This window comes from Tympanuchus pallidicinctus, unplaced genomic scaffold (genome assembly GCF_026119805.1).
Source record: "Tympanuchus pallidicinctus isolate F22 unplaced genomic scaffold, pur_lepc_1.0 scaffold40, whole genome shotgun sequence".
Classification (NCBI taxonomy): domain Eukaryota; kingdom Metazoa; phylum Chordata; class Aves; order Galliformes; family Phasianidae; genus Tympanuchus; species Tympanuchus pallidicinctus.
The window spans coordinates 2,380,239-2,406,069 of record NW_026294759.1 but is presented as its reverse complement, the minus strand read 5'-3'; the positions used below and the strand labels follow the sequence as shown (position 1 = coordinate 2,406,069).

Sequence of the window (25,831 nt, the reverse complement as noted above, 5' to 3'; positions counted from 1 at the left end):
CTGGACACAGTACTCCAGATGGGGCCTCACAGAGAGCAGAGAGGGACAGACACCTCCCACTCCCCGCTGGCCCCCCCTCTTCTGATGGAGCCCAGGATACCATTTGCTTTACAAGCTGCAAGAGCACACTGCTGGCTCACGTTCAATTTTCCATCCACAGCTGTACTACACGGGAATGGAGACTTTCACGGCCTAAACTGAGTGGCCCAGGACTTTCCTCAAACTGCTAGGAGTCAGAAAGAATTTCAGGTGCCCAACACACACAAAAACTTAGCCAGAAGAAAGACCAAAAAAATGCCACCGGTTACAGTCGCTAAGGTTTCGTTTTCTTAATCCATAATGGCGATTAAAGCTTTCCAGCTTCTGTAAAGCTTCCGCGTGTGAAACGGAAAAACCCACCTTCCACCTCTAAAGGCCGAACCGCCCTCTTTCCCCGCCGCCAGGCCGAAGGCGGGAAAGGGCGGGGAGCCATCTCGCTCTGCGCGCCTATCAGTCCCGGAGTTCCACGCTGAGCATGCGCGTAAAGGCGGAAGCCGCAGGGCCGCGGGGAAGACGGTTCGGGAGGTGAGTGAGGGAGCGGCGGCGTTCCGTCCGGCGGTGGTAGCGGAAGAACGCGGTGCTTGGTGCCAGCGGGAACCGGGGGCCAGTTGCCGTGTCCCATGCGGCCTTGGGAATCAACGGTGGAGGGTCTTGTCCGCCTGTTATCCGGCGGTCTCTTTCCCCCCGAGCAGAAAGCTGGGCCGATTAAGGTCGGCTCTTGTCACGGAGTTGGGTTTTGGTCCCCACTCTTTTACCAGGATGCTGGGAGCGTGCGGCATGCAGCGATACCACCAGGAAGCTCTAAAGAAGAACCGGGTGTTGCTGGCGAGAGAGCTGGTTTTGAAAGAGTTGATGGAACACCTGGTAGAGAAGGACATCATCACCATTGAGATGGTGGAAATGATACAGGTATGCCAGTTAAATTCGACTGCACTGTTAGCTTTATTTCTGCCTAAGCTCAGTGTCATTCTTGGCACTGGCAGTATAGTTAAATTCTTGTATTTCTTACCCGTGTGTCAGTGTGTTTGGACATCACATGCGACAGCATGGGTCTTTTTTTGCAGCTTGCAGGAGAACTGGAAGCTGCTTTTGGCCATATGGGTTTTGTCTGATTTAGTAAATTACTGCCTTATATGCTGGCCTGTAGCTGTGACAGGCTGCTTTTTGTGAGCCAGGTGAGTTCTTCTCACTGGGTGATAACTTGTCTCTCTTTTTTCCATTTGTGAAAGCAGAAAAAAAACCCCAAAACAATTTCCCAAAGAATTCTGTGGGAATGTATAAATAAATGTGTTATAAACTAGCTGGCTTTGGCACTGTGCATCTTTCACTTATAGAATTTGTACTTCATGTGTTTTTGTAAGTTGTATGATCTAAGACTATCAAATGACAAATATTTCTCACAAGCTTTTCTTACTTATTCTGAGCAGCACGTACTAGAATCATAGTTGAAAGGGGCCCTCAAGGATTGTGAAGTTCAACCTCTGTGTCCACAGAGGAACACCCAAAATTCAAATCCTGTGTTTGAGTGTCCAAACAATTCTTGAACTCCAGCAACTTGGGACCATACCCCACAGCCCTGGGGAGCCTGTTTCAGGGCCCTACTACCCTCTGGTGAAGAATCTTTTCCTAAACTCCATACTGCTTATCCCTGATGCAGCTCCATGCTGTTCTCTTGGTTCCTGCTGCTGTCACCAAAGAACAAAGATCAGTGCCTGCCCCTCGTCTTCCCTTGTGTGGAGTTGTAGGCTGCCATGAGGCCTCCCCTTGGTCTCCTCTGAAGGCTAAACAAACCAAGGGGACTCAGCCATTCCTCATACATCTTGCCCTCCAGACTCTTCACCATCTTGGCAATCCTCCTTTGGATTCTCTAATACTACTGTGTCCTTCTTGTATTATGGCACGCAGTGCTGCAGGTGAGGCCATGCAGAACAGAGTGGGACAGTCTCTTCCCTTGTCCAGCTGACAGTACTGGGCCTGATGCACCCCAGGATATGTTTGGCCTTCTGGCTGTCAGGGCACAATGCTGACACAGATTCAACTTGCCATCAGGCAGAACTTCCAGATGCTTCTCTGGAGGACTGTGCTCCAGCCTTCCATCCTGCAGTCTGTACGTAAATCTGCAATTGTCTTGTTCCAGTACTGAATCCAGCACTTACTCTTCTTAAACTTCATGTCCAGCTCTTGAGTTTGTCAAGCTCTGTCTGTAAGGCAGAGAGGTAATTGGAAAAAGTTTTGGATTGGCCATAGACTTACTGTTATGCACTGAAAATGGTGCAGGCTGGAGCAATAGGTCTTTATAGAGAAAGCAAACTGTATAAGAAATGACTGAAGGCGTTCACCTTAACGCTAATGTGAGCACTTGATGCACTATTTGTAGTGTAAGATCGAGGGTCTTGTCTGAAAAACAGATTCTAAAAAATAGAATCAGAATTTTTTGGTTGATTCAAGAGCAGATGGCATGAATCTGACAGTAACAAGTTTTTGAAAGGAATGAAAAAATAACTTTTTGATGATTTTTGACCGAGTGTGTGTCAAAAGATAACATGCCAAGTCATGACAGATGCAGGCGTTCTTGTCTTAAGTATCTCCAGTCCCTACTGAAAGAGAGCAAAGATAGTAAGTGTGAAAGTGGAGAGTGATGCAAGAACTAATTAAGTATGAGTGGTAAGTAGAAATATTCAGTTGCTGACCTGGAGGTAGAAGGAGTGGAAAGGGAAAAAAAAAATAGTAAATTTTTCTCAAAGGTAGGTTAATACCAAATACAGTAATCTGTTAGAAAATACCACTGTATCCAACAAATCTTAAACTGAGACTGAGAGGAGGGGAGTCTTCCCTTACAGATTTATCTGAGAAAAAGAAGCTGCAGCAATACTTATTAATGGATAATCCACAAGAAGGAAATCAGAATTAGAATTTCCAATTAGGAAATTATAAAAGTCAGATAAATAGTACACTTTCTAAGCAAATGTGAGAGCTTAGCTGTGAATAGAAGTAGCAACCTGAGCAAGAGAACCAAGTATCTTGAACTACTGTTTCAGGATATGAAGTTGGAAATTACAGTGAAAACAGAAATGTGAAAAGGACATGAGCAATGTATTCACAAGCGAAACCAATAGTACTGTAGAATATGTGTTGTACTAGAAATGTAGAAATGAGGGGAGTGCAGAATATGCTTGCAGAATAATACCAATAGTAATACAATAGATAAAAAGTAACATTCATCAAAATGAAAGATCTTTTAAGTCAATAAGCACGTCTACTTCTGTGAATTTGCAATAGTGTTCTTCTCTCTGGCACAAATGTAAGTAAAGGACTTAAGTACACTCTTAAGTAGACTTCTCTAGTGCTCTTAAGTATCTTTATCAGTCACATAGACAGTGAGATTGAGCGTACCCTCAGTAAGTTTGTTGATGACAGTATGTTGGATGGTGCAGTTGTCACAATAGAAGGAAGGGATGCCATCCAGAGTGGCTTGGACAAGCTTGAAAAGCCCAGACGAACTTAATGAGATTCAACAAGGCCAAGTGCAAGGTGTTGCACTTGAGTCAGGGAGATCTCAGATGTGTACACAGACTTAGGGAAGAATTCATTGAGAGCAGCCCTGCAGCAAAGGACTTAAAAGGATCTAGTGGACAAAAAGTTTGATAAAAGTCAACAGCGTGCATTTGCAGCCCAGAAGGCCAGCTGTACCCTGGACTGCACCAAAAGAGAGATTGTCAGCAGTGGGAGGGAGGTAATTATCTCCTTCTGCTCTACCCTCGTGAGGCCCCATCTGGATTATCACATCCAGATTAGGAGACTTCAACACAACAAAGATGTGGAGCTGTTGGAGTGGGTCCAGAGGAGAGCTAAAGAAATGACCAGACAGGTGGAGAACTTTTTCTATGAAGAAAGGCTGAAGGAGCTGGACTTCTTCAGCTCAGAGAAGAGAAAGCTCTGGGGAGACCTCATTGTGGTCTTCCAGTACTTAAAGGGAGCTTATAAGCAGGAGGGAGACTGACTTTTTACACTGTCTGATAGTGGTAGAACAAAGAGGAATGGCTTTAAACTAAAATAAAGGAGATTTGTGGGTGCTTCATTCCTGGAGGTTTCAAGACCAGGTTGGATGGGACCCTGGGTAGCCTAATTTAGTGGGTGCTAATCCTGCCCATGGCAAGTGGATTCAAATTAGGTAATCTTTAAAGTCCCCTCCAACCCAAGCCATTCTATGATTCTTGAAAACATATTATAATACTGACAATTTTGTAACTTAGTGGAAGTATCAGGAGAGAAATGCCCTTGTGTCTGATGATAGAGCATAGGTTTTCCTGGGTTTGTCTGAAACAGAAGTTGTCTGGTTTCTGTGTATCCCTTTCCAGCCACTCAAAGAATGAAAAAGATCTGCATAAATAATTATGTTTAAATTCAAATAACAATTTCACTAGTCGTGTGTGGGTTTTTATTGAAATTAAATGAAGGAGTAAACAAATTGGTTCTGTAGTAGGGTACATCACTTAAACAGACTTTTGTAATCTAAATGAATTGAAATAAAACAAGGGGCCTGAGGAGATGAAGAAGGCATGGGATTTAGAAGCAAAGGTTGGAAGTGACCTTAAAGACAGTCTAGTTCTAACCCTCTGTAGGGATATCTTCCACTAGACCAGGTTGTTTGAAGCCCTATCCGGCCAGGCTTTGGACACATCCAGGAATGGGGCTGCCACAGTTTCTTTGGGCAGCCAGTTCCAGTGCCTCACTACCCTCAGAGCAAAAAATTTCTTCCTAAGTTATAATCTAAATCTCCATATTTCTGTTTTAAAACCATTGCCTCTTGTCCAAACTCTACTCCCCCTGATAAAGAGTCCTTCCCCACGTTATTCCTGTAGGTCCCCTTTAGGTAGTGGAAGGCCTCCGTAGTTTCCCTAGGGCCTTTTTCAAGCTGAACAAATAGACTCTCAGCTTGTCTTCATAGTAGAGGTGCGCTAGCCCTCTGATCTTTGTGGCTCTCCCCCAGGCCCACACTAACAGGTCCGTGTCTTTCTTATGTTGGGCTCCCCAGAGCTGAACGCAGTATTCCAGGTGGGATCTCATGAGAGTGGAGTAGAGGAGGAGAATCACCTCCCTCAGCCTGCTAGGTACATTTCTTTCAATAAAGCCCAGGGTATGATTAACTATCTGGGTTGCAAACACACATTGCAAGTTTGTATTTGGTTTTTCATCCAGCAGTACACTTAAATCCTTCTTTGCAGGGCAGCTCTCAATCCATCAGCCTGTATTCATGTTCAGGATTGCCTTGGCCCAGATGCAGAACCCTGCGTTTGGTCTTTGTTGAACTTCATGAGGTTTTTGCGGGTTCGCCACTCAAGTCTGTCAAAATCTCTCTAAATGACATCCCTTTCTCTCTAGAGAACCAACTGTACAACTCAGCTTGGTGTCATCCACAGGCTTTCTGTGGGTGCACTCAATCCCACTGTTTTTGTCACCAACAAGGATGTTAAATAGTGCCAGTCCCAATATCATTCCCTGATGAATACAGTCTACCTGTGGGCACTTGAATGTGACTTTCCAACTAATTCCTTGACTACTAAGTGACCTATCAGTTAAATCCATGTCTCTCCAATTTAGAGACAACTCACTCTTGAGTTTGGAGAAGGTAATCCTTAAATATTATCTAGCTTTCTTGAGCCTCTCTTCCCTGAAGGGCCGTATCCTATTATTTTCTACAAAGGAAGTCCTTTAGAGACCAAAATCTTCTCTCCTGAAGTCCAGAGTTTCAAGTTTGCTGTGTAGCCTCCTCACTTTCCTAAGGATCTTGAACTTCAGCATTTCATGGTGATTGCAGCCAAGGCTGCCCTTGAACTTCATGTTCCCCACCTCCTCCTTGTTGGTGAGAACAAGGTCCAGTGTGCACCTGTACTCCTTGGCTCCTCTATCACTTGGAGAAGGAAGTTATCATCAGTGTATCCCAAGAGGATTGCTAATGCCTTGCTATGTTGTCCTTTCAAAAGATATCAGGATGGTGGAAGTCCCTTGTGAGGACTAGGGCTTGTGAATTTGAGACTGCTCCTGTCTGTCTATAGGGGGCACTTGTTCTTCCTGGTCAGGTTGTTTGTACCATCCCCCAACTATGATATCACCTATCCCTGCCTCCCTTTTAATCCTGAGCCATAAACTTTCAGTTGGCTTCTCATCCATCCCAAGGCCAAACCATGCACTGCATCTGGACTCTGACATAGAGAGCAACGCTCCCTCTCATCTTCCCTGCCTGTACTTCCTAAAGAATGTGTCCTTCTATTCTAACACTCCAGCCACAGGAGTGTGAGGTGCTAGACCAGTCCTGAAACTTATTTGTAATAATAAAGAGAAAGATGGGAATGTAGTATGTTTTAGGAAGAGGTGTTTGAGAGACAGATGAAGTGTTCGCATGGAATGTGAAGAGTAAGCAGAGAGTCCATAGTTAAACAATGGAGAAGAATTCATAAACAGGAGCAGCTTTCTTTGATGACCAAAGAAGAGAAATTAAAAAAACTGACAGGAATTTAATTAGTTCATTCTGAAAGATACTAAAGGTGACATGAGGTGTAAACTGCTGTTTTTAAAATTAAATCTGGAATCCTTTAATACCTTCTTGACAGAGCATCAGATGTTCCTCCAGAGCTCCAATATAGACCTTCAAAATTACAGATACGATAGCTAGGGCTTTGTTTTGCTTTTAAACAAGTTGAACACTTTGTACTGTACTATAACTGCAAACTAGAAGATCATGGAGATCATGGGTGGCCAATATTTTGCCTTGGCTGTATTGAGTGAAGAGGAACTGCCTTGGATCATATATAAAAGATATAGTTAATTTATGTAATTAACAAAACTTATTTATTTATTAGTAAAACATTAACAAAGCAACAAAACATAAAATTAGTAGGGTAGTTGACCTTGTTTTTTGTGAAACTAATGCATCAGTGTCTGATCTGATGGCAGTGGTTGCAGTTCCTAGTGAGTTCTCAAGACGTTTATCAGAGATTTTTCTTGAAATTTTACTCTTCGTCCTTGAAAATACTTGTTCACAAATGTGAACAAGTACCCCCTTTTTGTACCCCCAAAAAGCAATGGCATGAATAAGGTATGATTGTGAAGTGAGAGATATTTTTGTCTTGTGAGATAGGGCTAATAAAAATCTTGTTAACAGATATGATCAAATTTTTGAGTTGAATGTCTGATTGCAACTCTATATATTCCATTTGTAAATTCACAGGTAATGTATTTGTGCCAACTGAAAATAGAGTTGCAAGTATATTTTAAAAATAATGATTTTTTTTCTGTAATCTTGGAACCTTTTCCTTTATCAAAATTGAAAGCAGGGCTGCATATTTTTCTCTGTTCACGGTACTATTTGACTCATGTTCCAAACTACATATAATTATTTGCCATAACTTGAGTTAGCACTGCAGTGTGCCCTGGTTCCCATGCCCTGGTTTCAACCCAGTCAGTGGCAGTTGCTGATACTTGGCTGTTGCTGAGCAATGGATGTGCGCCTGGGGCTGGGCTGCTTGGCAGGGAAGAGTCACTGCCATGATGGCACAGGGCAGGTGGCTGCCACAGAATGAACTGATCTAGCCTGCATGCAGCCCACAGCTGCAGTTTGAACATTGCAGTTAGAGATACTTAAAGGCTTTAGGTTGATCACTACACAGTAGTGAAGATATCACTTTGATTAGGATGTTTGTCAAAGGCATAAAGTATTCTGCATATCAGATTCTGCATATATTTTCTAATTCACTAATAAGACCTATACATTGGGATTTTGACAGAAGAGTTGAAATCAGAGTTTATCATGCAAACCTTCATGTTATATAGATTATCAAGTTTGACTGAAAATGCAAAAACGAATGTAGGATGTATTAGAAAATAAAATAGAAGATGTCTATTATATGAAAGCTTTACTTCTAAATGTTTGCTGAGCATTATTTAGCATAACATAAATAACAGCAGTGGAAGTTACCTGTGGGGGTACAGCACTTTGGGTGTTTAAGGAGGGGTTCAGGAAGAAGTCAATTGAAAGCTGACTATTGTACAAACAAACTGCAGAACACAAATGTTATGAAATGTTCTTAACTCTTCAATATAACTTAATATCCAATTCTTGAGGTTAGCTTGCGTTCTTGATATTGATATTGATATTCATGATATATGCCTCAAGATCATAAACTATGAAGACATAAGATGAAGAAGATTAATCATCTTGAGCTTGGCCTAAACTGCTGCAGGTCTGCTAAAAGGAAAAAAACAATAGGCACTTTAGAATATCAGCAGTCAATTTACGTTAATAGGTAAAATAAAATTCATTGGGCTTGCTTCAAAACGTACATGAATGCAACTGGTTATCTTCTGCAGAATGAATAGAGAACTGTTACTAGCGTAGAGGGACAAGTATTTTCATACCTGAAAGGCACAGGAGGGATTAGTGTATGCATTTCTATTAAAATTATATTCAGAAAGGTGTAGTTTCTGTGAGATCTGGAAAGGGCGCTTGCATCATCAGAAGAAATAAGATATTTACAAGAGGAGGCTAAATGAGAATGACATTTTTACTTCAGCAAATCTAGATTTTAGTAACAATTTTATTAAATAAGAAAAATAACAGGAATCTGAAGCCAAGGGACTTTGTTGATAGAAAACTAAATGCTATTAGCCAATCATGAATGAACATAGCTTGAAATTTCAGAATAGGTTCGTAAGCATTGGATCAAAAAGATTTGCATTCTCATTCCAAACAGTGTGATGAGACAAAAGCCAAAGTACTTTTAAGAACAAACAGGATTAATTTTATAAATGGAAACATGATGGTGTGAAAATCTTCTGTAGCAGACTATATACATGTGCAACTTAAGGCTATTTTTCCCTTGTGATTGCTAAAGTAGTGTTAGTAGTTTGTTCTATGCAACTCACCAACCGTTTCATAGAAGAAATCTTGGATTGAAGTGGCAATTCAAAAAAAGTAAAATGAATTCCATGGGTCTTGTAAGACCTATTTTCAGTACCTAATATTTTAGTATGTGATGTTTCAGTTTTCTTAACAGGGAGGGCTTTTACAAGTTAGACTGTTGGTCTGCAAATGTCCTATGCCTGTTTTACAGAAACAAAAATTTGATTTTTAGTTTTTTCCTTTTCTAATATATTGCTAGGCTTCACTGGCATAGATGAAACGCATTATACATACATGGCATCTTTTTGGAATTCACTACAGGAAATAAGTGTTTTCCATGACACTTTCCAAGGACTTTGTGAATTAGTACATGAGACACTTAGTACATTGAGCAGTAGTGAAAATGGATTCTGGACTTTGTGTGTCTGGTGAGAGTAAATGGGTATTATTCAGATAGTAACTGGAAGTAGGAGATTAGAGAGAAGAGAGTGTATTACTGTCTATGGTAATGTGTGAATTGTTGGCTTGCTGTGTAGTAATATACTCTCTCCCTTGAGCTGGTAAGAACAGAAGGGTGGCAGTGAAATCAACTAGAAAAAGCCATTTAAATGTGATCTAACACAGCTAAATATGGTAATGGAACATCTACATGAAGGAAAAAGATTGAGTTGTTCTAAAGCTTATCTGAAAATAAATTGCGTTGGGGTAATACTTAGAGTGTGAATTTTGTTCCTTCTTTATATCTAGGCCAAGTCCGGAAGCTTCAGCCAAAATGTGGAATTCCTTAATTTGTTGCCCAAGAGAGGCCCTGCTGCCTTTTCAGCCTTCTGTGAAGCTCTACAAGAAACCAAACAGCAGCACCTGGCCGAAACAATCTTGAAGACAGAATCCAGCTTGAGACATGGAATTGCAAGGGTATAACGTTTTTTAAAAATAAAACATGGACTGCATTAGGGATTGGGTTTGGGAACATGTTTTTCATACGCTTAGAAAAAGAAATTATTAGAAAGGAAAGGATGGCATTTAGTTGCAAGTTGAAACCTGCAGTAGCCTTAGGGTAAAAGAACAAAATGAATTTGGGATGAAGAGAAGTTTTACAGAGAAGTGGAGAATGCTTAAGGTTGGCAGGGGACCTCTGGAAGTCATCTGGTCCAACCCTTTTCTCAAGCAGGACCATTTTGAACAGGTTTCCCAGAACCATGTCCAGGCTCTTTTTTTTAATTATTTCTAAGGGTGGGGACTCTACAGCCTCTGTGGGCAACCTTTGCCAGCACTCAGTTACCCACACAATTGTGTCCAAGTGTTCAGACAAAGTCTCTCGTGTTCTAATTTGTGTGCATTACCTCTTCTCATGCGTGAGTATTACTGAGTTATTTTTAGATCTATCTGTGGCCGGAACAGGAAGACTGCAGGCCCACTGTCCCAAAAAGGGAGATGGGAGGCAACGATCTTAGGAGGGAAGTTGATTTACTAATTATAATAGTGGAAATACAAGTTAATTGGGATTGAAGCTAATGAACCAAATAAATGAGAGAGAGGGTGTCCAAAACAAAAAGGCCCTACTCTAATGCTGAAAGTGAGATGGCTAGGGAGCACGCATTGCTGAGACAAGCAGAAAAAGGGAGAGTAGTCTCGTGACTTGCAAGCAGTTTTTCCCTCGGGATGGAAAACAGAATCACAGAGTCCTCTGGGGAAATGTAGTTGTTCTTAGAACCAGGAGCCCAGAAAGGAGCTGGAGCATTAACTCGTCAACTCCCAGTGCTCTACATGATGTTATGGTGTGGAATACCACTGACAAAAATTGTAAAACTATGACACTGGGCATCACTGAAAGGAGCGTCTCCCTTCAGTGTTTGTGCTCATTGGTAAGGTCCCCAAGATTTCTGTATTCCAGGCTAAGCAGTCCCACTTTTCTCAGCATTTTCTCGTATGAGAGGTACTCAACTATCTTAGTCATATTTGAAGCCCTTTTTTAGGCTCTTTCCAGGTTGTCATTCCCTTTTACTGGGAAGCCCTTAACTAGATACTGTACTTCAGGTGTACCCTCACTGGATCTAAATAGAAGGGAAGATTCGCCTCATTTGATCTGATCTGCTGGCAAGGCTCATAATGCAGCCTGGGATACCATTTGCTTTCTTTGCCACAAAAGGCACATTGCAGGCACATGTTCAATTTGGTATCTACCAGGGTCCCTAAGACATTCTCTTCAAAGCTGCTTTCCAGACAGTCAGTTCACAGCAAATAAGATTATTCCTCCCCACATGCAGTATTTTGCACTTCTTGTTGAATTCTGTGATGTTTGTGGGCATTCCTACATCTAACACACTGACTTACCATCAAGAATGTAAAAGCTGCAAAAATATGTATTTTTTCTAAAATCTTTTAACTTAGTGTTCTCTGAGTAGAAAGCTACTTAGTATCTGCAGTTGTTAACATTAGATAGAAGGAAGAATTTAATAAAAATTCAGTATTCTCAGTGCACTGTAAAAGATGGGAAGTTTAGTAAACATTTTATACTAAGGAAGAAAGACTAGAATGATATTTTTGACCAGAGTTATTACCATATAAAATGTAGAAATTATTATACTAAAAAAAAAAAAAGAAATCTTGAAAGCAACCAGAAGGAGTTATTGAATGAAACAAGTCTTGACTAAAATTAGGAGGATGTGATACCTCATCCTAGGGTGTCCCAGCAAGGGATTTGAGTGAAGGTAGGGATGAGTAAATGAAGGAAGGAAACTGTCATTAACAGGAATTGCTGTTATCATATCATGAACTCTTTGATTTGGATTTAAGCCATAGTGTCGTGTTTTGCGTCAAATTGTATATAATATATAAAGAATATACGAGGGTTGCTGTAAAAATAATTCCTCCTCTTTTATTATGGTGTCCCACACTGGCAGGGGCTAATGAGGGTATGGCAGTAGAGGCTGAACCTTCCCACCAATATTCCATTGCATTGTTTTTGGCGTGCAACAGATGGAAGCAGAGCGGCAGTATGACAAAATGCTGTATGAAGCATTGAAGAATTGAATTCCTCAATGTGGAAAAAATGGCACCCATTGACATTCATCAGCACTTGCTGAATGTTTATGGAGACCAACAGTAAACGTGAGCACAGTGAGATGATGGGTGGTGCATTTCAGCAACAACACAATCATAGCACTGTAAAACAGTGGGTCAGCTCCACTGGTGCAGAATTTTGGAATCACAGCATGCAAGCTCTTTTTCATCATTGATGAAAGTGCATAGCTAGTGGTGGTGGCTGTGTTGAAAAGTAGTATTTTGTAGTTGAGAGTTTATCGAGAAGTGTTTTTGTGCGCTTTGTATCTTTTCTTGTTTCCATGGAAACAAATAGGAGGCATTACTTTTGGAGTGACCTACGTATTACAGCATGTCATGTATTGTATGTAAATATCTGTGTCACTGTCCATGATACCTACAGCCTTGTTCTATAGAGAAAAAAAATAGGTATCTTTTGCCAGTTTTTTATGGATTTATTGCATGTCTTGTACCTTGAACAGCGTTATGGATCAGATCTTCCACTTCCTCTGAGTGAATCATGTAATTCAAAGAGACCACGCTTGATTGGTGAGTCACACAATACATCATGAGAACTTGATCATCAACTGTCTGGTTGGTTGCCTCTAATTTCCTAATGCTCTGTTATCTCAATTTCAGAAATAAGATTGACACCACTTATCTCATCCTAAGAATACAAACATGAAAATGAACTGACTGTATTATGATCAGCTATAAGAGGCAGAATTAGTCTGGAAAATGACATTTAAGTAGCCTAGTGGAAGAGAAAACCTAGTTAGTTAGCTTTATTTATTCATGTAGGAGCTTTCATTGCTTAAATAGAATGGGTCAGCTGTAAAATTTTAGATATCCAAAGAATTTCTTCTTTGTTTAAGGTGTACAATAGAGTGTAAGTGAACTAGAACTGTGGGAGGATACTGATAATTGGCAGTATTCCAACTTAAATTTTTTTTAACAAATGATTTCAAATACGAGGCATCATCTATGTAATGTCAGCAGAAATGGATAGCTGTATCTTCCACTGAATTCAGCAAATCAACTTTACTTCAGCAGGCATTTGTGATTTAGGTTAGGAGCTGGTTGTTGGAATGAGTCTCCTTGTTAGATTTCACGTTACCTCTGATAACATCTGGACAGTACAAATTTACCTTAACCACAGCTTTGGTGTTGTGCTGCTTAATACTAGGAGCTCTGTCTGATACTAAAGATCAAATGTATAGGTTTGAAATCCTTTTTGATTGTTGGTTTGTTGGCTGTTGTTTTAGGTATGAAGGTTATAGGTTTTTTGGAGAGCGTGTGTTTCTCCAGTTGGGAGAAATGCTCAAAATGCTAAAAAGTATTTCAAAAGAGACCATGAACTTTTTAACTGAACTATTAACTCACTTGCTTCAGGAAAAGGGATTGAGCATCTCTTAATGTTAATTAACTGATTCTCATTCCCCTTGTCTACTGCTGACTGGACATAGGAGTTGTCCAGAGACAGATAAACAACACAAAAAGAGCACTGCACTTTACAGAAGTTAAAACTGTCTAGTTTCATCACTAATGAACCAGTTGAGCATAAAATGAGATCTCCAATTGTATCCAGTGAGAATGGAAATCTTTTATGAAAGGATGAGCACTACTCTATTTGAATGTTTCTAGTAGTAGTTCATCAGCTTAACTGGAGAATGGATGAGATACTGTGCAAAAAGACAGAAAAGCACTGCTCTAATTTTCAATATAAATTCTGTTCCTATACTCAGTAGAACTAAATTTGCTAGTCCTTAGGTTAATCTACAAAAAGGCAGAATATATAATCTGTTGCCAATTAGAAGTATATTGGAAAGGTGTATTTTTCATATTTGTTTTTTCACTGTATATGTGATGTCCTTGATCAAGCAAAATGTTCAGACATATGAGTTGTATAAGACATGAATATGCCTTAGACCACATACTTCTGAATTTGCAAATACAGAGGGTTTATAGCTAGAATTTTTATTATTATTTATATTTTTCTTTTGCACAAAACCAGTGGAACATTCTTTGGACAGTGGAGATGGTCCTTCGATTCCTCCAGTGAAGCACTGCACTCCAGAATTCTATCATGATCACCAGCACTTAGTAAGTTGTTGATAGAGAAAATCTCCTTCAAAGGTGAAATATTTAGATATATCAGCTAATACACGCTACTTACAACTGAGTAAAAACACTTCATTATGGGTACACGTTAGTGTTATGGTGTGTTTATGTGTGACTGCAAGTAACTGTACAATATTAGAACTATTTTTCAGCTCACAGTCACAATCGTGGCTCTTTTAATTTTCTGCTGTATCAGGAAAAGTCTCCTTAGGTGCAGAAATAAGATCAGGATTCTGTGCAGTAGAGAGCAGAAGAACCTGAATTTCTGATCCTTTTATTTATCTTTGGAATTTTGTATAGACAGTCATAATTATTTTTCTGTTTGTTCCATTTGTAAAGTATAGGTTGTGGTGGTGTAGGCTTAAGGAAAACAAATGTGATAGTGCAGACACATTAGTAGGATTATACTACAACTTAATTCTTAATACTTAACTTTTCTGTAACAGGCTCTCTGTTCAATAAAACATTTTTCATGGGCTTTTTTTTTTTTTTTTTTTTTTTTTTTGCAACTGTTGGGGAGACCTAATTTGCCAACATCAGCATGAGTCTGGCTTAATTTCTTTTTATATCTGTGTCTGGTTACACCGTATTTGATATGCTTCTTCAGTATCACATTTCACTTCCAATTCACAGGGATGTTATTACCAATTTATTATTAGTTTCTTTTTGGTAGAGTGGAAGGGGCAAGGTGGTTTTGAAGACACCCTTCTTAAATTAGTTTTTTCCCTATTAACTTTTCTTGTCATCTGCACTACTTTGAAGATCAGTGATTTATTGCTGCCTGCTGCTACAGTTGCACTCACTCACAGGCTGTTTTACATCTCTTCTTGTTCCCAACCACAATTAGGAAACGAGCTAAATTTTGCTTAATGTTTTCCTAGGGCCTTTGGTGAGTATGACCAAAACTTGTTTGGCCCTGTGGGGGTATTTGTGGAAGGCGAAAAGCATTAGCAAGAGCTAACTCACAATTTGAAATGCTTAATCCGTTTTCCTTATAAAACAGGAAATAAGGCAAGCTATTACAACATCTTATTAATATTGTAGGATCATTAGTTGTGGAAGTTTGCACAGAAACAGTTGCCTTTGAGACCTTTTGCAATATAAAAATTTGCTATATTAAAAAAAAAAAACAAAAAAACTTATTTTACCTCTTCTGTTTTTGTGCCTTCTCAAACAAGAAATCCTACATGTCATTAGTAATTAAGTTGGTGTATGGGGACTGGTGTTATACACACAGACTCTATTCTTGCATAGTCTAAATATACCAATTTTAAATCTTCTTCTCAGGCATACAAACTGATATCAGAGCCCCGAGGCTTAGCACTTATTCTCAGCAATATCCATTTCAGCAGTGAAAAGGACTTGGAATATCGTTCAGGTGGAGATGTGGACTGTGCTTCCCTAGAGCTGCTTTTCAAGCATCTTGGATATCAAGTGACTGTCTTTCATGATCAAAGTGCAAAGGTAAGGGAGATACCACTACTACTACTACTTTAGAACCAATATGGCTGAGTTCATAGCTGTGATGCTTTCCAGTGTAAGCATCTGTTAAAATGCTTCAATATCCCAGCCAGACTCCAGTGTTAGTATAAAACTTCTGTAAAGCAGCAGCTGCTGTCTCCTTTGTTAAATCCGTATATACCAACACCAATATTTGCTGTATCCCCCACCATTAACCAATATGGAAGATGCCACAGAATCATACAATCACCAAGGTTGGAAGAGACCTCCAAGATCATCAAGATCATCATCTGTCCGCCTACCACCAATATTTCTCCACTAAACCATGTTCCTTAGTACAATATCTAAACATCTCCAGGTGTGGTGACTCCACCAGCTCCCTGGTCAGCCCATTCCAGTGCCTAACTGCTCTTTCAAGAAGAAATTTTTCCTAATATCCACCCTGAACTTCCCTGGCACAACTTGAGTCCATTGCCTCTTGTTCTATTGCTAGTTTCAGGGGAGAATTTGCCCAATCCTTACTTCACCACAACCTCCTTTCCAGGAGAGAGCTGTAGGGTCTTCCCCAAATGTCCTTCAGAGTAAACAGTCCCAGTTTCCTCAGCTACTCATCAGAAGACTTGTGCTCCAGACCCCTCACCAGCTTCGTTGCTCTTTTCTGGACATGCACTTGGGCCTTGGTGTCTTTCTTGTAGTGAGGGGCCCAAAACTGAACACAGTACAACTGCAGCAGAGCTTCGTACCAGGGAACGATCACTTCCCTGATCCTGCTGGCAGCACTATTTCTGATAAAAGCTAGGATGCCATTGGCTTTCTTAGCTATCTGGCTCGTGCTGCACTGCTGGCTCGTGATTAGCTGAACACTGACCAACACACTCAGGCCCAATTCTCCCACACAGTCTTCCAGCCATTCTGCCCTGGGCCACTGGGGGTTATTATGGCCAAAGTGCAGGATCTAGCACTTAGTCTTGTTGAAGTTCATCCCAATGGCCTCAGCCCAGCTATCCAGCCTGTCCAGATGACTCTGTAGGGCCTTCATATCCCCAGTCAGATCAACACTTCCTCTCAATTAGTGTCATCTGCATCCTTACTGAGGGTGCACTCAATCCCCTCATCTAGGTCATCAATAAAGACATTAGCAGGACAGACTCCAGCACTAACCTCTGAAGAGCACCACTCATGACCAACAAGTCACCAGCTAGATTTAACTCCACCACCTGGCCTGGCCATGCAGTCAGTTCTTCACCCAGCAAAGAGTGTACCTGTCCAAGCCGTGGGTTGCCAGCTTCTCCAGAACAAAACTGTGGGAGACAGCATCAAAAGCTTTGCTGAAATCTAAGTAGATGATGTCAAAAGCCTTTCCCTCACCCACAGGGCAGGTCACAAGATTGTAGAAGGAGATCAGGTTGATCAAGCAGGACCTGCCTTTTGTGAACCCATGCTGTCTGGACCTGATTCTCAAGCAGTCCTGCACATGCCATGTGATCTCATTCAAGATGATCTCTCTGTAACCTTTCCTGGCACCAACGCCAGGTTGAGAGGTCTGTAGTTTCCTGGATCCTCTTTATGACCCTTCTTGTAGAAGGGAGTCACATTGGCAAGCCTCCAATCTCTGGGACCTTTCTGGTTGACCAGGAATGCTGATAGATGATGGAAAGTGGCATGGCAATCTCAACCATCAGCTCCTTCAGCACCTTTGGATGAATCCTATCTGGCCCCATGGGCTTGTGACAGTCCAGGTGGAGTAGCAGGTCTTTAAATGTTTCCACCTGAATTGAGGGGTTTAATACTGCTCCCCATCCCAGACTTCCTGGTCAGGCAATAAAGTTCCCCAAATCTAATCAGTCTGACTTTTAAAGACATGTAAAGAAGGCACTGAGAACCTCAACCTTTTCCTTATGGTCATGTTCACTTCCTCATTCAATAAAGGATGGAGATTGTCCTTTGTCTCCTCTTACTATTAATCTATTTGTTAAAAAAAAAGTTTTTTGTTTTCTTTTACTACGGCCAGGTTGAATTCAAGCTGGGGTTTTGTATTTCTGATTTTCTCCCTATATATTCTAACAGCTTCTTTGTACTCTTCCCTAAGCTGTCTGTCTCTTCTTCCGAAAGAGGTAGACTCTTTTTCTCCTGGAGCCTCAAAAAAAAGTTCCCTGTTCATCCACACTGGCTTCTTCCCCACCAGCTCATCTTAGGGCATGGAAGACAGCCTGCTCCTGCATCTCTTAAGACTTCTTTCTTGAGGAGTGTCAAGCCTTCCTGGGCCGTTTTATCCTTCAGGACTGAATCCCAAAGGACCCTCCCTAGCAGTGCTCTGAGTAGTTCAAAGTCCACCTTCTAGAATTCCAAGGTAGCAGTTTGCTGGCCCCCCTCCTGACTTCACCAAGCAACCATTTTGTGGTTGCTCTGCCCAAGACAGCTCCTTATCTCTACATCTGTCACCAGTCCTTCTTTTTCTGTGAACAGTAGGTATCAGTGCAGCTAAGTCCAAGTGATTCCTGCTAAACAATGTTATACTTAAGATTGAATGATACATGAAAGAGTAAGGATATTTTTTTCTATATTATGGAACAGAAATCTTTTGTCCTGAGTATGTATGTAGGGTTTATTCTGTAATAGGAGAGCCATAGCTTAGGAGAACCTAAGCCATTCAATATTTTTCCCTGGACCCATTTTCCCCATGTAATTCTGGGAAGCGTGAAATAATTCCTCTCTCTTACAGGAAATGGAGAGTGCATTGGAGAGATTTTCTAAGCTGCCAGACCATCAGGATGTGGACTCCTGTATTGTAGCTTTACTTTCCCACGGTGTAGAGGGTGGGGTTTATGGCACTGATGGCAAACTCCTACAGGTATATTTACTCTGTCCTGATGTGTTGTGGGTTACATCTTGGAAAGTGAAAATGGAAAGAGGGAAAAAAACGAGAAGGGAATGGGGAGACTGAGGATTTACTCTTTTTAAACAAAAAGCAAAAGTAAGAGCTTGTCTAAAGAAAATGATAGTGATAGCTATGAGAAGTCTGTAAGATAAGGAATGACATAAATATTTGTTAGATGAGAAGTTGTTACTCCTTTCTCTCTTCACATGCACATATCAGGTAGAGCATGTGAACTCAAACTAACAGGAGCCCAGAGTGGGGAGGTGGGAGAATGTTTGTGATGTAATGAGTTTGGAGATAAAGGAGAAAGAGTAGTGAGGTAATAACCAAAATATGAGGAAGCAAAGGGAGTCTGGGATTGGCTAACAGAGGTCTGCTGTAAAGAATATTTGGATTATTTTTTTTCTTCTCTCAGTTGCAGGAGGCTTTCAGGCTCTTTGATAATGCAAACTGCCCCAATCTCCAGAATAAGCCCAAAATGTTCTTTATTCAGGCCTGCCGGGGAGGTGAGTGCCTAAACACTAGAAGCTGTGATTTGTCATCCCATTAAGGCACATTTTACACACGTACACGCCCTCACATTCAACTTGCTGTCAACTCTCCTCTTTGCTTCTCTCAGGTGTAAGTGGGATCCATATTCACCTCCCTCTGCCCTGCTGCTGCCACTGCATCTGTTGTTCTGTAAGTGTCTTCTGTTCTGCATGAAGTGTGTGCATTGACTTGCAGACCACAGAGCACCTCAGAGACGTAAAGCTTTATATATTCATATATATTATATATGAATTATTATATATGAGTTATTTAATATATGAGTTATATAACTCATATATACTTATGGTGCATCGAATTATAGCACAGCATGAAGCAGTACACTAGTATTCAAGTCTTGCCTGAGTCTGTGTCTCTCCCTTGATCTTGGGTATGTTGTTTCTTCTGGTGTCTCCTGAACTATCAGAGTTAGCTGCTATTTGTTCTTTGTTTTCTTTTTCTTTAATCAGTCTCCTATTTTCAACCTTTTTCACAAGCAACTATCAAACTCATTTAATTCTCATAAATTGTTATTTTTCCAATCTATGTGTTCCTATCATTTTCTTCCTAATTCTGATGTTCATTTTTTCTCCTATTATAACTAAACACTATCTATAACAACCTACCCTTCAGATACACAAATGACCAAATTTCTTCCTTCATATGGACTTTCACAGATAACTGTGAAACTAGGAGTACTCCAAAGACAAGTTGTGTCTTGGATAGCTTTTGGGTTTTTTTCTTTTGTGATAGAGAAGTTCTGTTTTCTAGCATGTATCCTTTTTCCCCTACTTTTCTTTTGTTCCTTACATTTGTTTCCTCTTTTTTTCCCAATTTCAGCTGGTTTATAGTTTGACCTATAACCAAGAGCATGTTTCATTCACCTGTTACCTACTCATGTTTAATCCTAACACAGCAAAAAATGTAAAGTCTACGTAAAGCATTATGGGTGCCACAGATATTTGATCCTTTATGCCTTTGGGAATACTGTAGTATGTGTCTTTACCAGTATGAACTTAATGTGTTTATATTCCTTATGTTATTGAACCTTTAAATATTCTTCAACAAATACAAACGTGCAGACTAGTAACAGCATGAAAATGAGTTTAATAAGCCTGAATTGACTGCTGACCTAATTAGGTAACAAGGTTTATCTGACTGTAATGTTACCATAATGTGTCTGTTCAAGTTAACATCTATGTTTGTCCTCTTCTTTCCGTGACGGTTTCAGGAGGGAAAGAGTGAGAAACTTGCTATGCAGGATGCTGTAGAAGTGGGATATTAAACAGGCAAAAGACTGAGACTTGAACATCTTAAAGGGGAAAAAAAAATCTTCCTTTAACTAAATATGCCTTTTTAATCTGGTTTGTAAAGCTTAATTAGTAGTTAGAACAGAATGCAAGTTATGAATCAACTTGAGTAGTCAATAAAAATGTGTACCTTTTCATACTGGTGTTCAAAGGTTAGCCATTACTACTTTTTAGATATGTATGTATTTAAAAGGCTGTATAAGTGGTGTAGACAACTTTAGGTTAGTAGTCAGTGTCTCTATGTAACCATGCAAGTTAGCTGGAGCCAGCCAAAGTTAAGTGCATAGGTTACTCTTTTTCACTGTTTATGTAATAAGCCTTGTCTTTTCTCTATAATTGACACATTTTAAATTTTTTAAATCTTTAGATGTGAAGAATTTATGTGGTCTACTTCATTTCCAATGGACCTTTGGCATGGGTCTGCTAAAGAATTGAAGTAGTCCACTTAAAGTCAAAGATCAAAAGCCAACAGTGACAGAAAGCAGTGGGAAAAGACAGCTTGTCAGATTTCACCATGACATAAAATGGGGCTTTAAAAGCTATTTAGCATCCGTGTTTAATATAGGAGCTGATTCTGCAAAGAGAAGAACTGCTGTAAATACTGACACATGTGCAGTTAACGGTTATTAAAATTGATTGAGAAAAGAAGGTGTAGGAGCTTCAGGGAAATTCTATTGACTTGGATAGTAGTTATTGATACAAATTAGAGCTTGAATATGCAAAGTAATATCTTGACAAGGTTAATGCTTTACGTTTTTAGTTACATTGTTGACAGGGATTGTGTTTGAAGACAAATACATGAGGAAGACATCCAATTCTGAATCTTTAATCAAAAAAGCTTTGACTCGATATGCTATGACAGTTTGAATAATATACCTTGACTATAAAATTACATGCATCTTATTTGAAGTAACATACAATGTGAAGAGTAGTCTAAAGTTTTAACATGACAGAGAACTGAAAGGGTTTGGAGAAGTGTAATAAAAGGCAAAAGGGGAAAAAGAGTGGTTAAAAATGGAAAAACAATCCATTCCTACCTTTAAGAGAGGAAGAAGGAACATAATGGGAGTGCTCGTTAAATTTTGAACTATAGTATGGAATCATAGGATACATGTGACCTGTTAGACAATCACATTCCTCCCACTGTTGCTTTCATTTCTGAGGAGAAGAAGCTTTCATTTCTGAGGAGAAGAACCCATCTTGTTACCTTATGAACTATCCATCTCCTGTACATAGTTACAGTATGCAACCAATTCTGCTATACCTGTTGAAGGATTAGAAATCCGAGTACATTTCTTAGGCACAACATAGCAACAGACACCTACTGTCATCATAAAAGGAAGGCCACTGAAGTGAATACTTGGGCTTCCTAAAACCAGAATCTTGTCCATGCTGTTAGGAAGTAGAATAGTAAATTTTTATCATATAGTAGAAGAACAGGAGGGCAAAATTATGTAGAAAGCCTGTAAAATAGGTTTATTTTTATTGCAGCATAGCTGGACTGTCAGTGTTACTGCCACTGTTATTAGTGTAGATTACAATGGAAAATCTTTATTGTTTAAACAACAAATTGAGGCTATCTAGAATCATCACGGTACATGCTATTGAATCCTGGAAAGGATGTTAAATATTCTCCAGGTACTAAAATAGATCTCCATGTACTATAGATCTCTCTCTCTAGTGTTTGGAATGAAATTATTTTTTCATTGCATGTACAATGATTTTGGTTGAAGTAAGTGGTATTGTAGTCAGAATTTGGAAAGTGAAGCATTTGGTCACTATTTTCTTGGAGTTAGACCTTAGCAACTAAAACTACAGTTCTCAACCAGCATATAGACTAGCCATCACATTATGCTGAGCACGTTCAGCAATTGCTGGTGTTTGTAGTAGTTTGTGCAGAAGAGCTTTCAGATGAATTTTTTAAAAAGCTATAAAAGCTAACAGCTTATGCAGAAACTGTCATCTTGACAACAGTTGTGGCATTGCTGACTGGAGCACAAAAGTAAGGAAAACAGTAATTCAGGATAATATTTTTTTTTTCTCCCTCTCTTATTTTTTGCTTCACTAATCACCAGACGAGACAGACCGGGGGGTGGATCAAAGAGATGGCAAAGAAAGGTCAGATTCCCCAGGCTGTGAGGAGAGTGATGCAAACAAGGAAGAAAATCTCAAGCTGCGTCTGCCTACGTGCTCCGATATGATCTGTGGATATGCGTGTTTGAAAGGTACTGGAATGAAGCATTAATTCTTAGGGTCTTAAGAGTTTCCGTGTGTCCAACTTCCCCTGGAACTTTATCATGCATACTCTTTCTTCTCAGGCACTGCAGCCATGCGTAACACCAAGCGTGGATCCTGGTATATCGAGGCACTCACCACTGTGTTTGCAGAGGACTCCCGAGACACTCATGTGGCTGACATGTTGGTGAAGGTCAGCTGTAATGCCTTTCCTTTCACACACTTGCCTGGTTTCTGAAGAGCCTTCAATTTCAAGTTGCTAGGTTGAATAGACTCTTTAAGCAAATGTTGTTGCTCTATTCGTAGCAGAATTATTACTTCTTTCCTTGTTTAGATACATAAATAGATATAATTAGTGATAGATAATTATGTACAGTTCCACAGTACATTAAAAGAAGTAAAAAATGTGTCAAAGGTTTATGGGCTGGTTTGGTCCAGTTCCATGACTAGCAGGGCAGAGTGATTTCACAAAATCCACGCCTCTGGAAAAGGAAAATAGGGGACCCCAAAATAGTTAAAAACAGCAGCAATGATCTGAGAAGAAGCAAACTAATTTACTAAATATGGTATCAGAATGCAAGATAATGCACTATATTATAGTATAATTAGAATTGAAGATGATAAATCGAATATCATGAGAGAGAGTGTCCAAAAGGTGGATAGGCCTCACCGTAACACTGAGGTGAGATGCACAGTCTGGTTGGGCAGCAGGGAGGAGAGCCTGGCAAAGAAGAGAGAGGTCAGATGACCTACCAAAGCCTTATATCTGCTCCCCTTGAGCTGAAATGATAGCAACACAGCAAACAGCCTTCTGGGGAATGTAGCTATTCTTGTCTTCTGGGGCAGGTATCTGGAGCATTAACACTTTAACTCGAGGTGTACTACATGATATTATGATGTGCAATACCAATAACCAAAAACCATAAAACCATGACAAAATGCTAGGTTTCTTTGGCTCCTTCCATTGCGTTTGTGTGGGCCATGTTGTGAGTTTAGGAGATTAATCTAACTTGCCAAGCATCACTTTTCTAGTATAGAAATAGTTTATTTTTCCAGGTGGATTCAGCCTGAACTGGCTCAGTATGTAACAGCACAAGCACTTGTACTCACATGAGGGGAAAATTAAGGAAATGAGAGGAGAGTGAAGACTGCAGTGTGCTCACAGTAGCTAGAGCTTCGCATTAGTTTCTTTATTCCTCCTGTAGTTTAGAAAGGCAGTATATTGGTAATTAATTAATAAGATAAACAATAATTTTTGAGTAAGAAAAGCAATGACACTTTGTCTTCTTAACTCTTTGAATCTTTTTACTTTTTTAATCTTACATTTAGGTGAATAGACAAATCAAGCAACGAGAAGGTTATGCCCCAGGCACAGAATTCCACCGCTGCAAGGAAATGTCAGAATACTGTAGTACTCTCTGTCGGGACCTGTACCTATTTCCTGGTTATGTGCCAGGAAAATAACCCTACCAGCTCCACTGGAAGAGAGATACTGCCAAAGCTGAACTGAGTATGGATGTGTACATTTCTGTTCTCACAGGCGTGACAGCAGATGCCAAGCAAGGAGTGCTATTTCATGTTTAGCCAGTCCAGTTCTTGTTGTCTTTTACTAAAATAAAGTGGCAGCTCATCCTAATCTGATTCAATTCAGGGATTAAAATACTAATATCTGATTTATTTCGTATGTATGGATATCGGTGAAAAGAGATCAGCACTATAACTGATAGTGAAAATTGAGAATATCCTTTGGAAAGAGGCGTAAGGACATTTCTTAGAAATGTGAATGTGAAAAGAGAAATAGACTATCTATACAAATTTTGGAAGAGATAAGCCTTTCTGAGAGGCAAATGATTCATAAAATGCTACTTATTTTATGCTCTTATTTTTTTTAACTTCTTCTTGCCCAGTTCTTCATGCATGTCAGATCCTGTGCACAGTGAAGGAGAATCCTGCTCTCTAAAACAGGATATTGTTTTAAGTAGTTGACATTTACAGTCCATCTTGATCACCTGAAGTCTATTTTTGCGCATTTTTTTCTGTAGCCGAGTTATCAAGGGAGCTGCAAGACATCCCAGATTATCAGAAAAACAAATGGAAATTCAGTGTTTCTCGCAGAGATCAATGGCATCATTTAAATGCACCTGAAACAGTTTTGAATCAGGCAATTCTGGATTAGCTCCCCTTAGTCTAGGAGTGAACAACTGTATAGAACATTATTTTTTATATTTGTTTGCTGTAGTATCTGTGTGTCAGAACAGGCACAGTATTCAGACACTTCACCAACTTTTCAAGAGTCTATAAGTTGTACTGTATGACTGAAATCCTGCAACCCTGTAGAAAGGGCTCCTATATCTTCTGTTTAAGGAAAATATTCAAGGCAGTTCTTTATAGACCAAGCATGCTGCTTGGATTATTTTTCACTGTCAGTCTGTTTCTCTTTCATTTAAAAGAGAAGAGTTTCACGTTATTACTCTGATATGTGGTGAGTTTTCTTTCTTTAGCCATGATCACTTAAAGCTGTCTGTTCAGCTAATTTTGTTTGCTAAAGGTCATTTTGACTGATCTATCAGTAATGTTGTGGCATAATCCATCACTTTGTCTGGAAAGTTCACGTGCATTCTCTTCATACTTAGCTCTTCCAAGTTGCAGTTACCCCCGTGTGATGTGGTGCGGGGATATGGGCATTGTTCTCTTCTGTGGTAGCCTAAGTTCTGATATGCTAGATTGTGTATGGGCTATCATCTGTATACTGGAGTTCCTGTCTTCATTCTACAGCAATAAGGCAGCATAGTACTCTTAATGTGTAAGTGCGTTTGTTTTTTTTTTTTATCTTTCTTCCAGGATAGAATTATGAATAGGAAGCACAAAGGGATGTGGAGGGAGGCTGGAAAACTAGGTATGTGCTTTTCTATTGTTCTGCACAGGAAAATTAAGGCTGTGTTTTCTCCAGCTGACAAAGGTGCAACATTAAAATACATCTTGCACTTATCTAACACACAGCATGCGATAAATAAAACAAAAAAACATTCCTGCCAATTGTTGCCTTACTCTGAAGAAACCACTGTTGAGGTTGTTGTACCTCCCTGGAGTACAGATACTTCCTACCCCAGTGCTCCCTCTTTGAAATGGTGCAATATTTTACAGATGTGTAGATTGATGAAGTAGACTGCTCTGAAAGATCAGATTTCAGTAGGATTGCATCAGCTTGCATTACCACTGCCACTTTGGTATTTACTTTTTATATACTTGTATTTTACTGCCTGGAGGTGTCAAAATAAAGAATTCTTGTTTGATTAATCTGTGCAGTATCATCCATTT

At 39.8% G+C, this 25,831-nt stretch overlaps 2 protein-coding genes across 4 annotated transcripts in view; one reads left to right on the top strand and one right to left on the bottom strand.

Moving 5' to 3' along the window:
* LOC128089919 (rap1 GTPase-activating protein 1-like) overlaps positions 1–511 on the bottom strand; it is a 53,330-nt gene extending 52,819 nt beyond the window's left edge. For both annotated transcript variants that reach the window (XM_052701797.1, XM_052701798.1), the window contains exon 1: positions 400–511. The gene's annotated coding sequence lies outside the window, so the exon portion shown is untranslated. The remainder of the gene's footprint in view (positions 1–399) is intronic.
* On the top strand, positions 454–25,810 carry CASP2 (caspase 2). Of its 2 annotated transcripts, XM_052701800.1 has the most exons (12): positions 454–564; positions 798–948; positions 9,686–9,853; positions 12,463–12,529; positions 13,995–14,083; positions 15,389–15,565; positions 18,285–18,413; positions 18,856–18,946; positions 22,354–22,503; positions 22,597–22,706; positions 23,843–24,023; positions 25,355–25,810. In XM_052701800.1, the coding sequence occupies exons 1-11, from the start codon at positions 515–517 to the stop codon at positions 23,975–23,977; spliced, it is 1,317 nt and encodes a 438-aa protein (XP_052557760.1). In that variant the 5' UTR covers positions 454–514; the 3' UTR covers positions 23,978–24,023; positions 25,355–25,810. The 2 variants fall into 2 exon arrangements, with proteins under 2 accessions (XP_052557760.1, XP_052557759.1); XM_052701799.1 differs by having other exon boundaries at positions 23,843–25,810.
* The last annotated feature ends 21 nt before the right edge of the window (positions 25,811–25,831 follow it).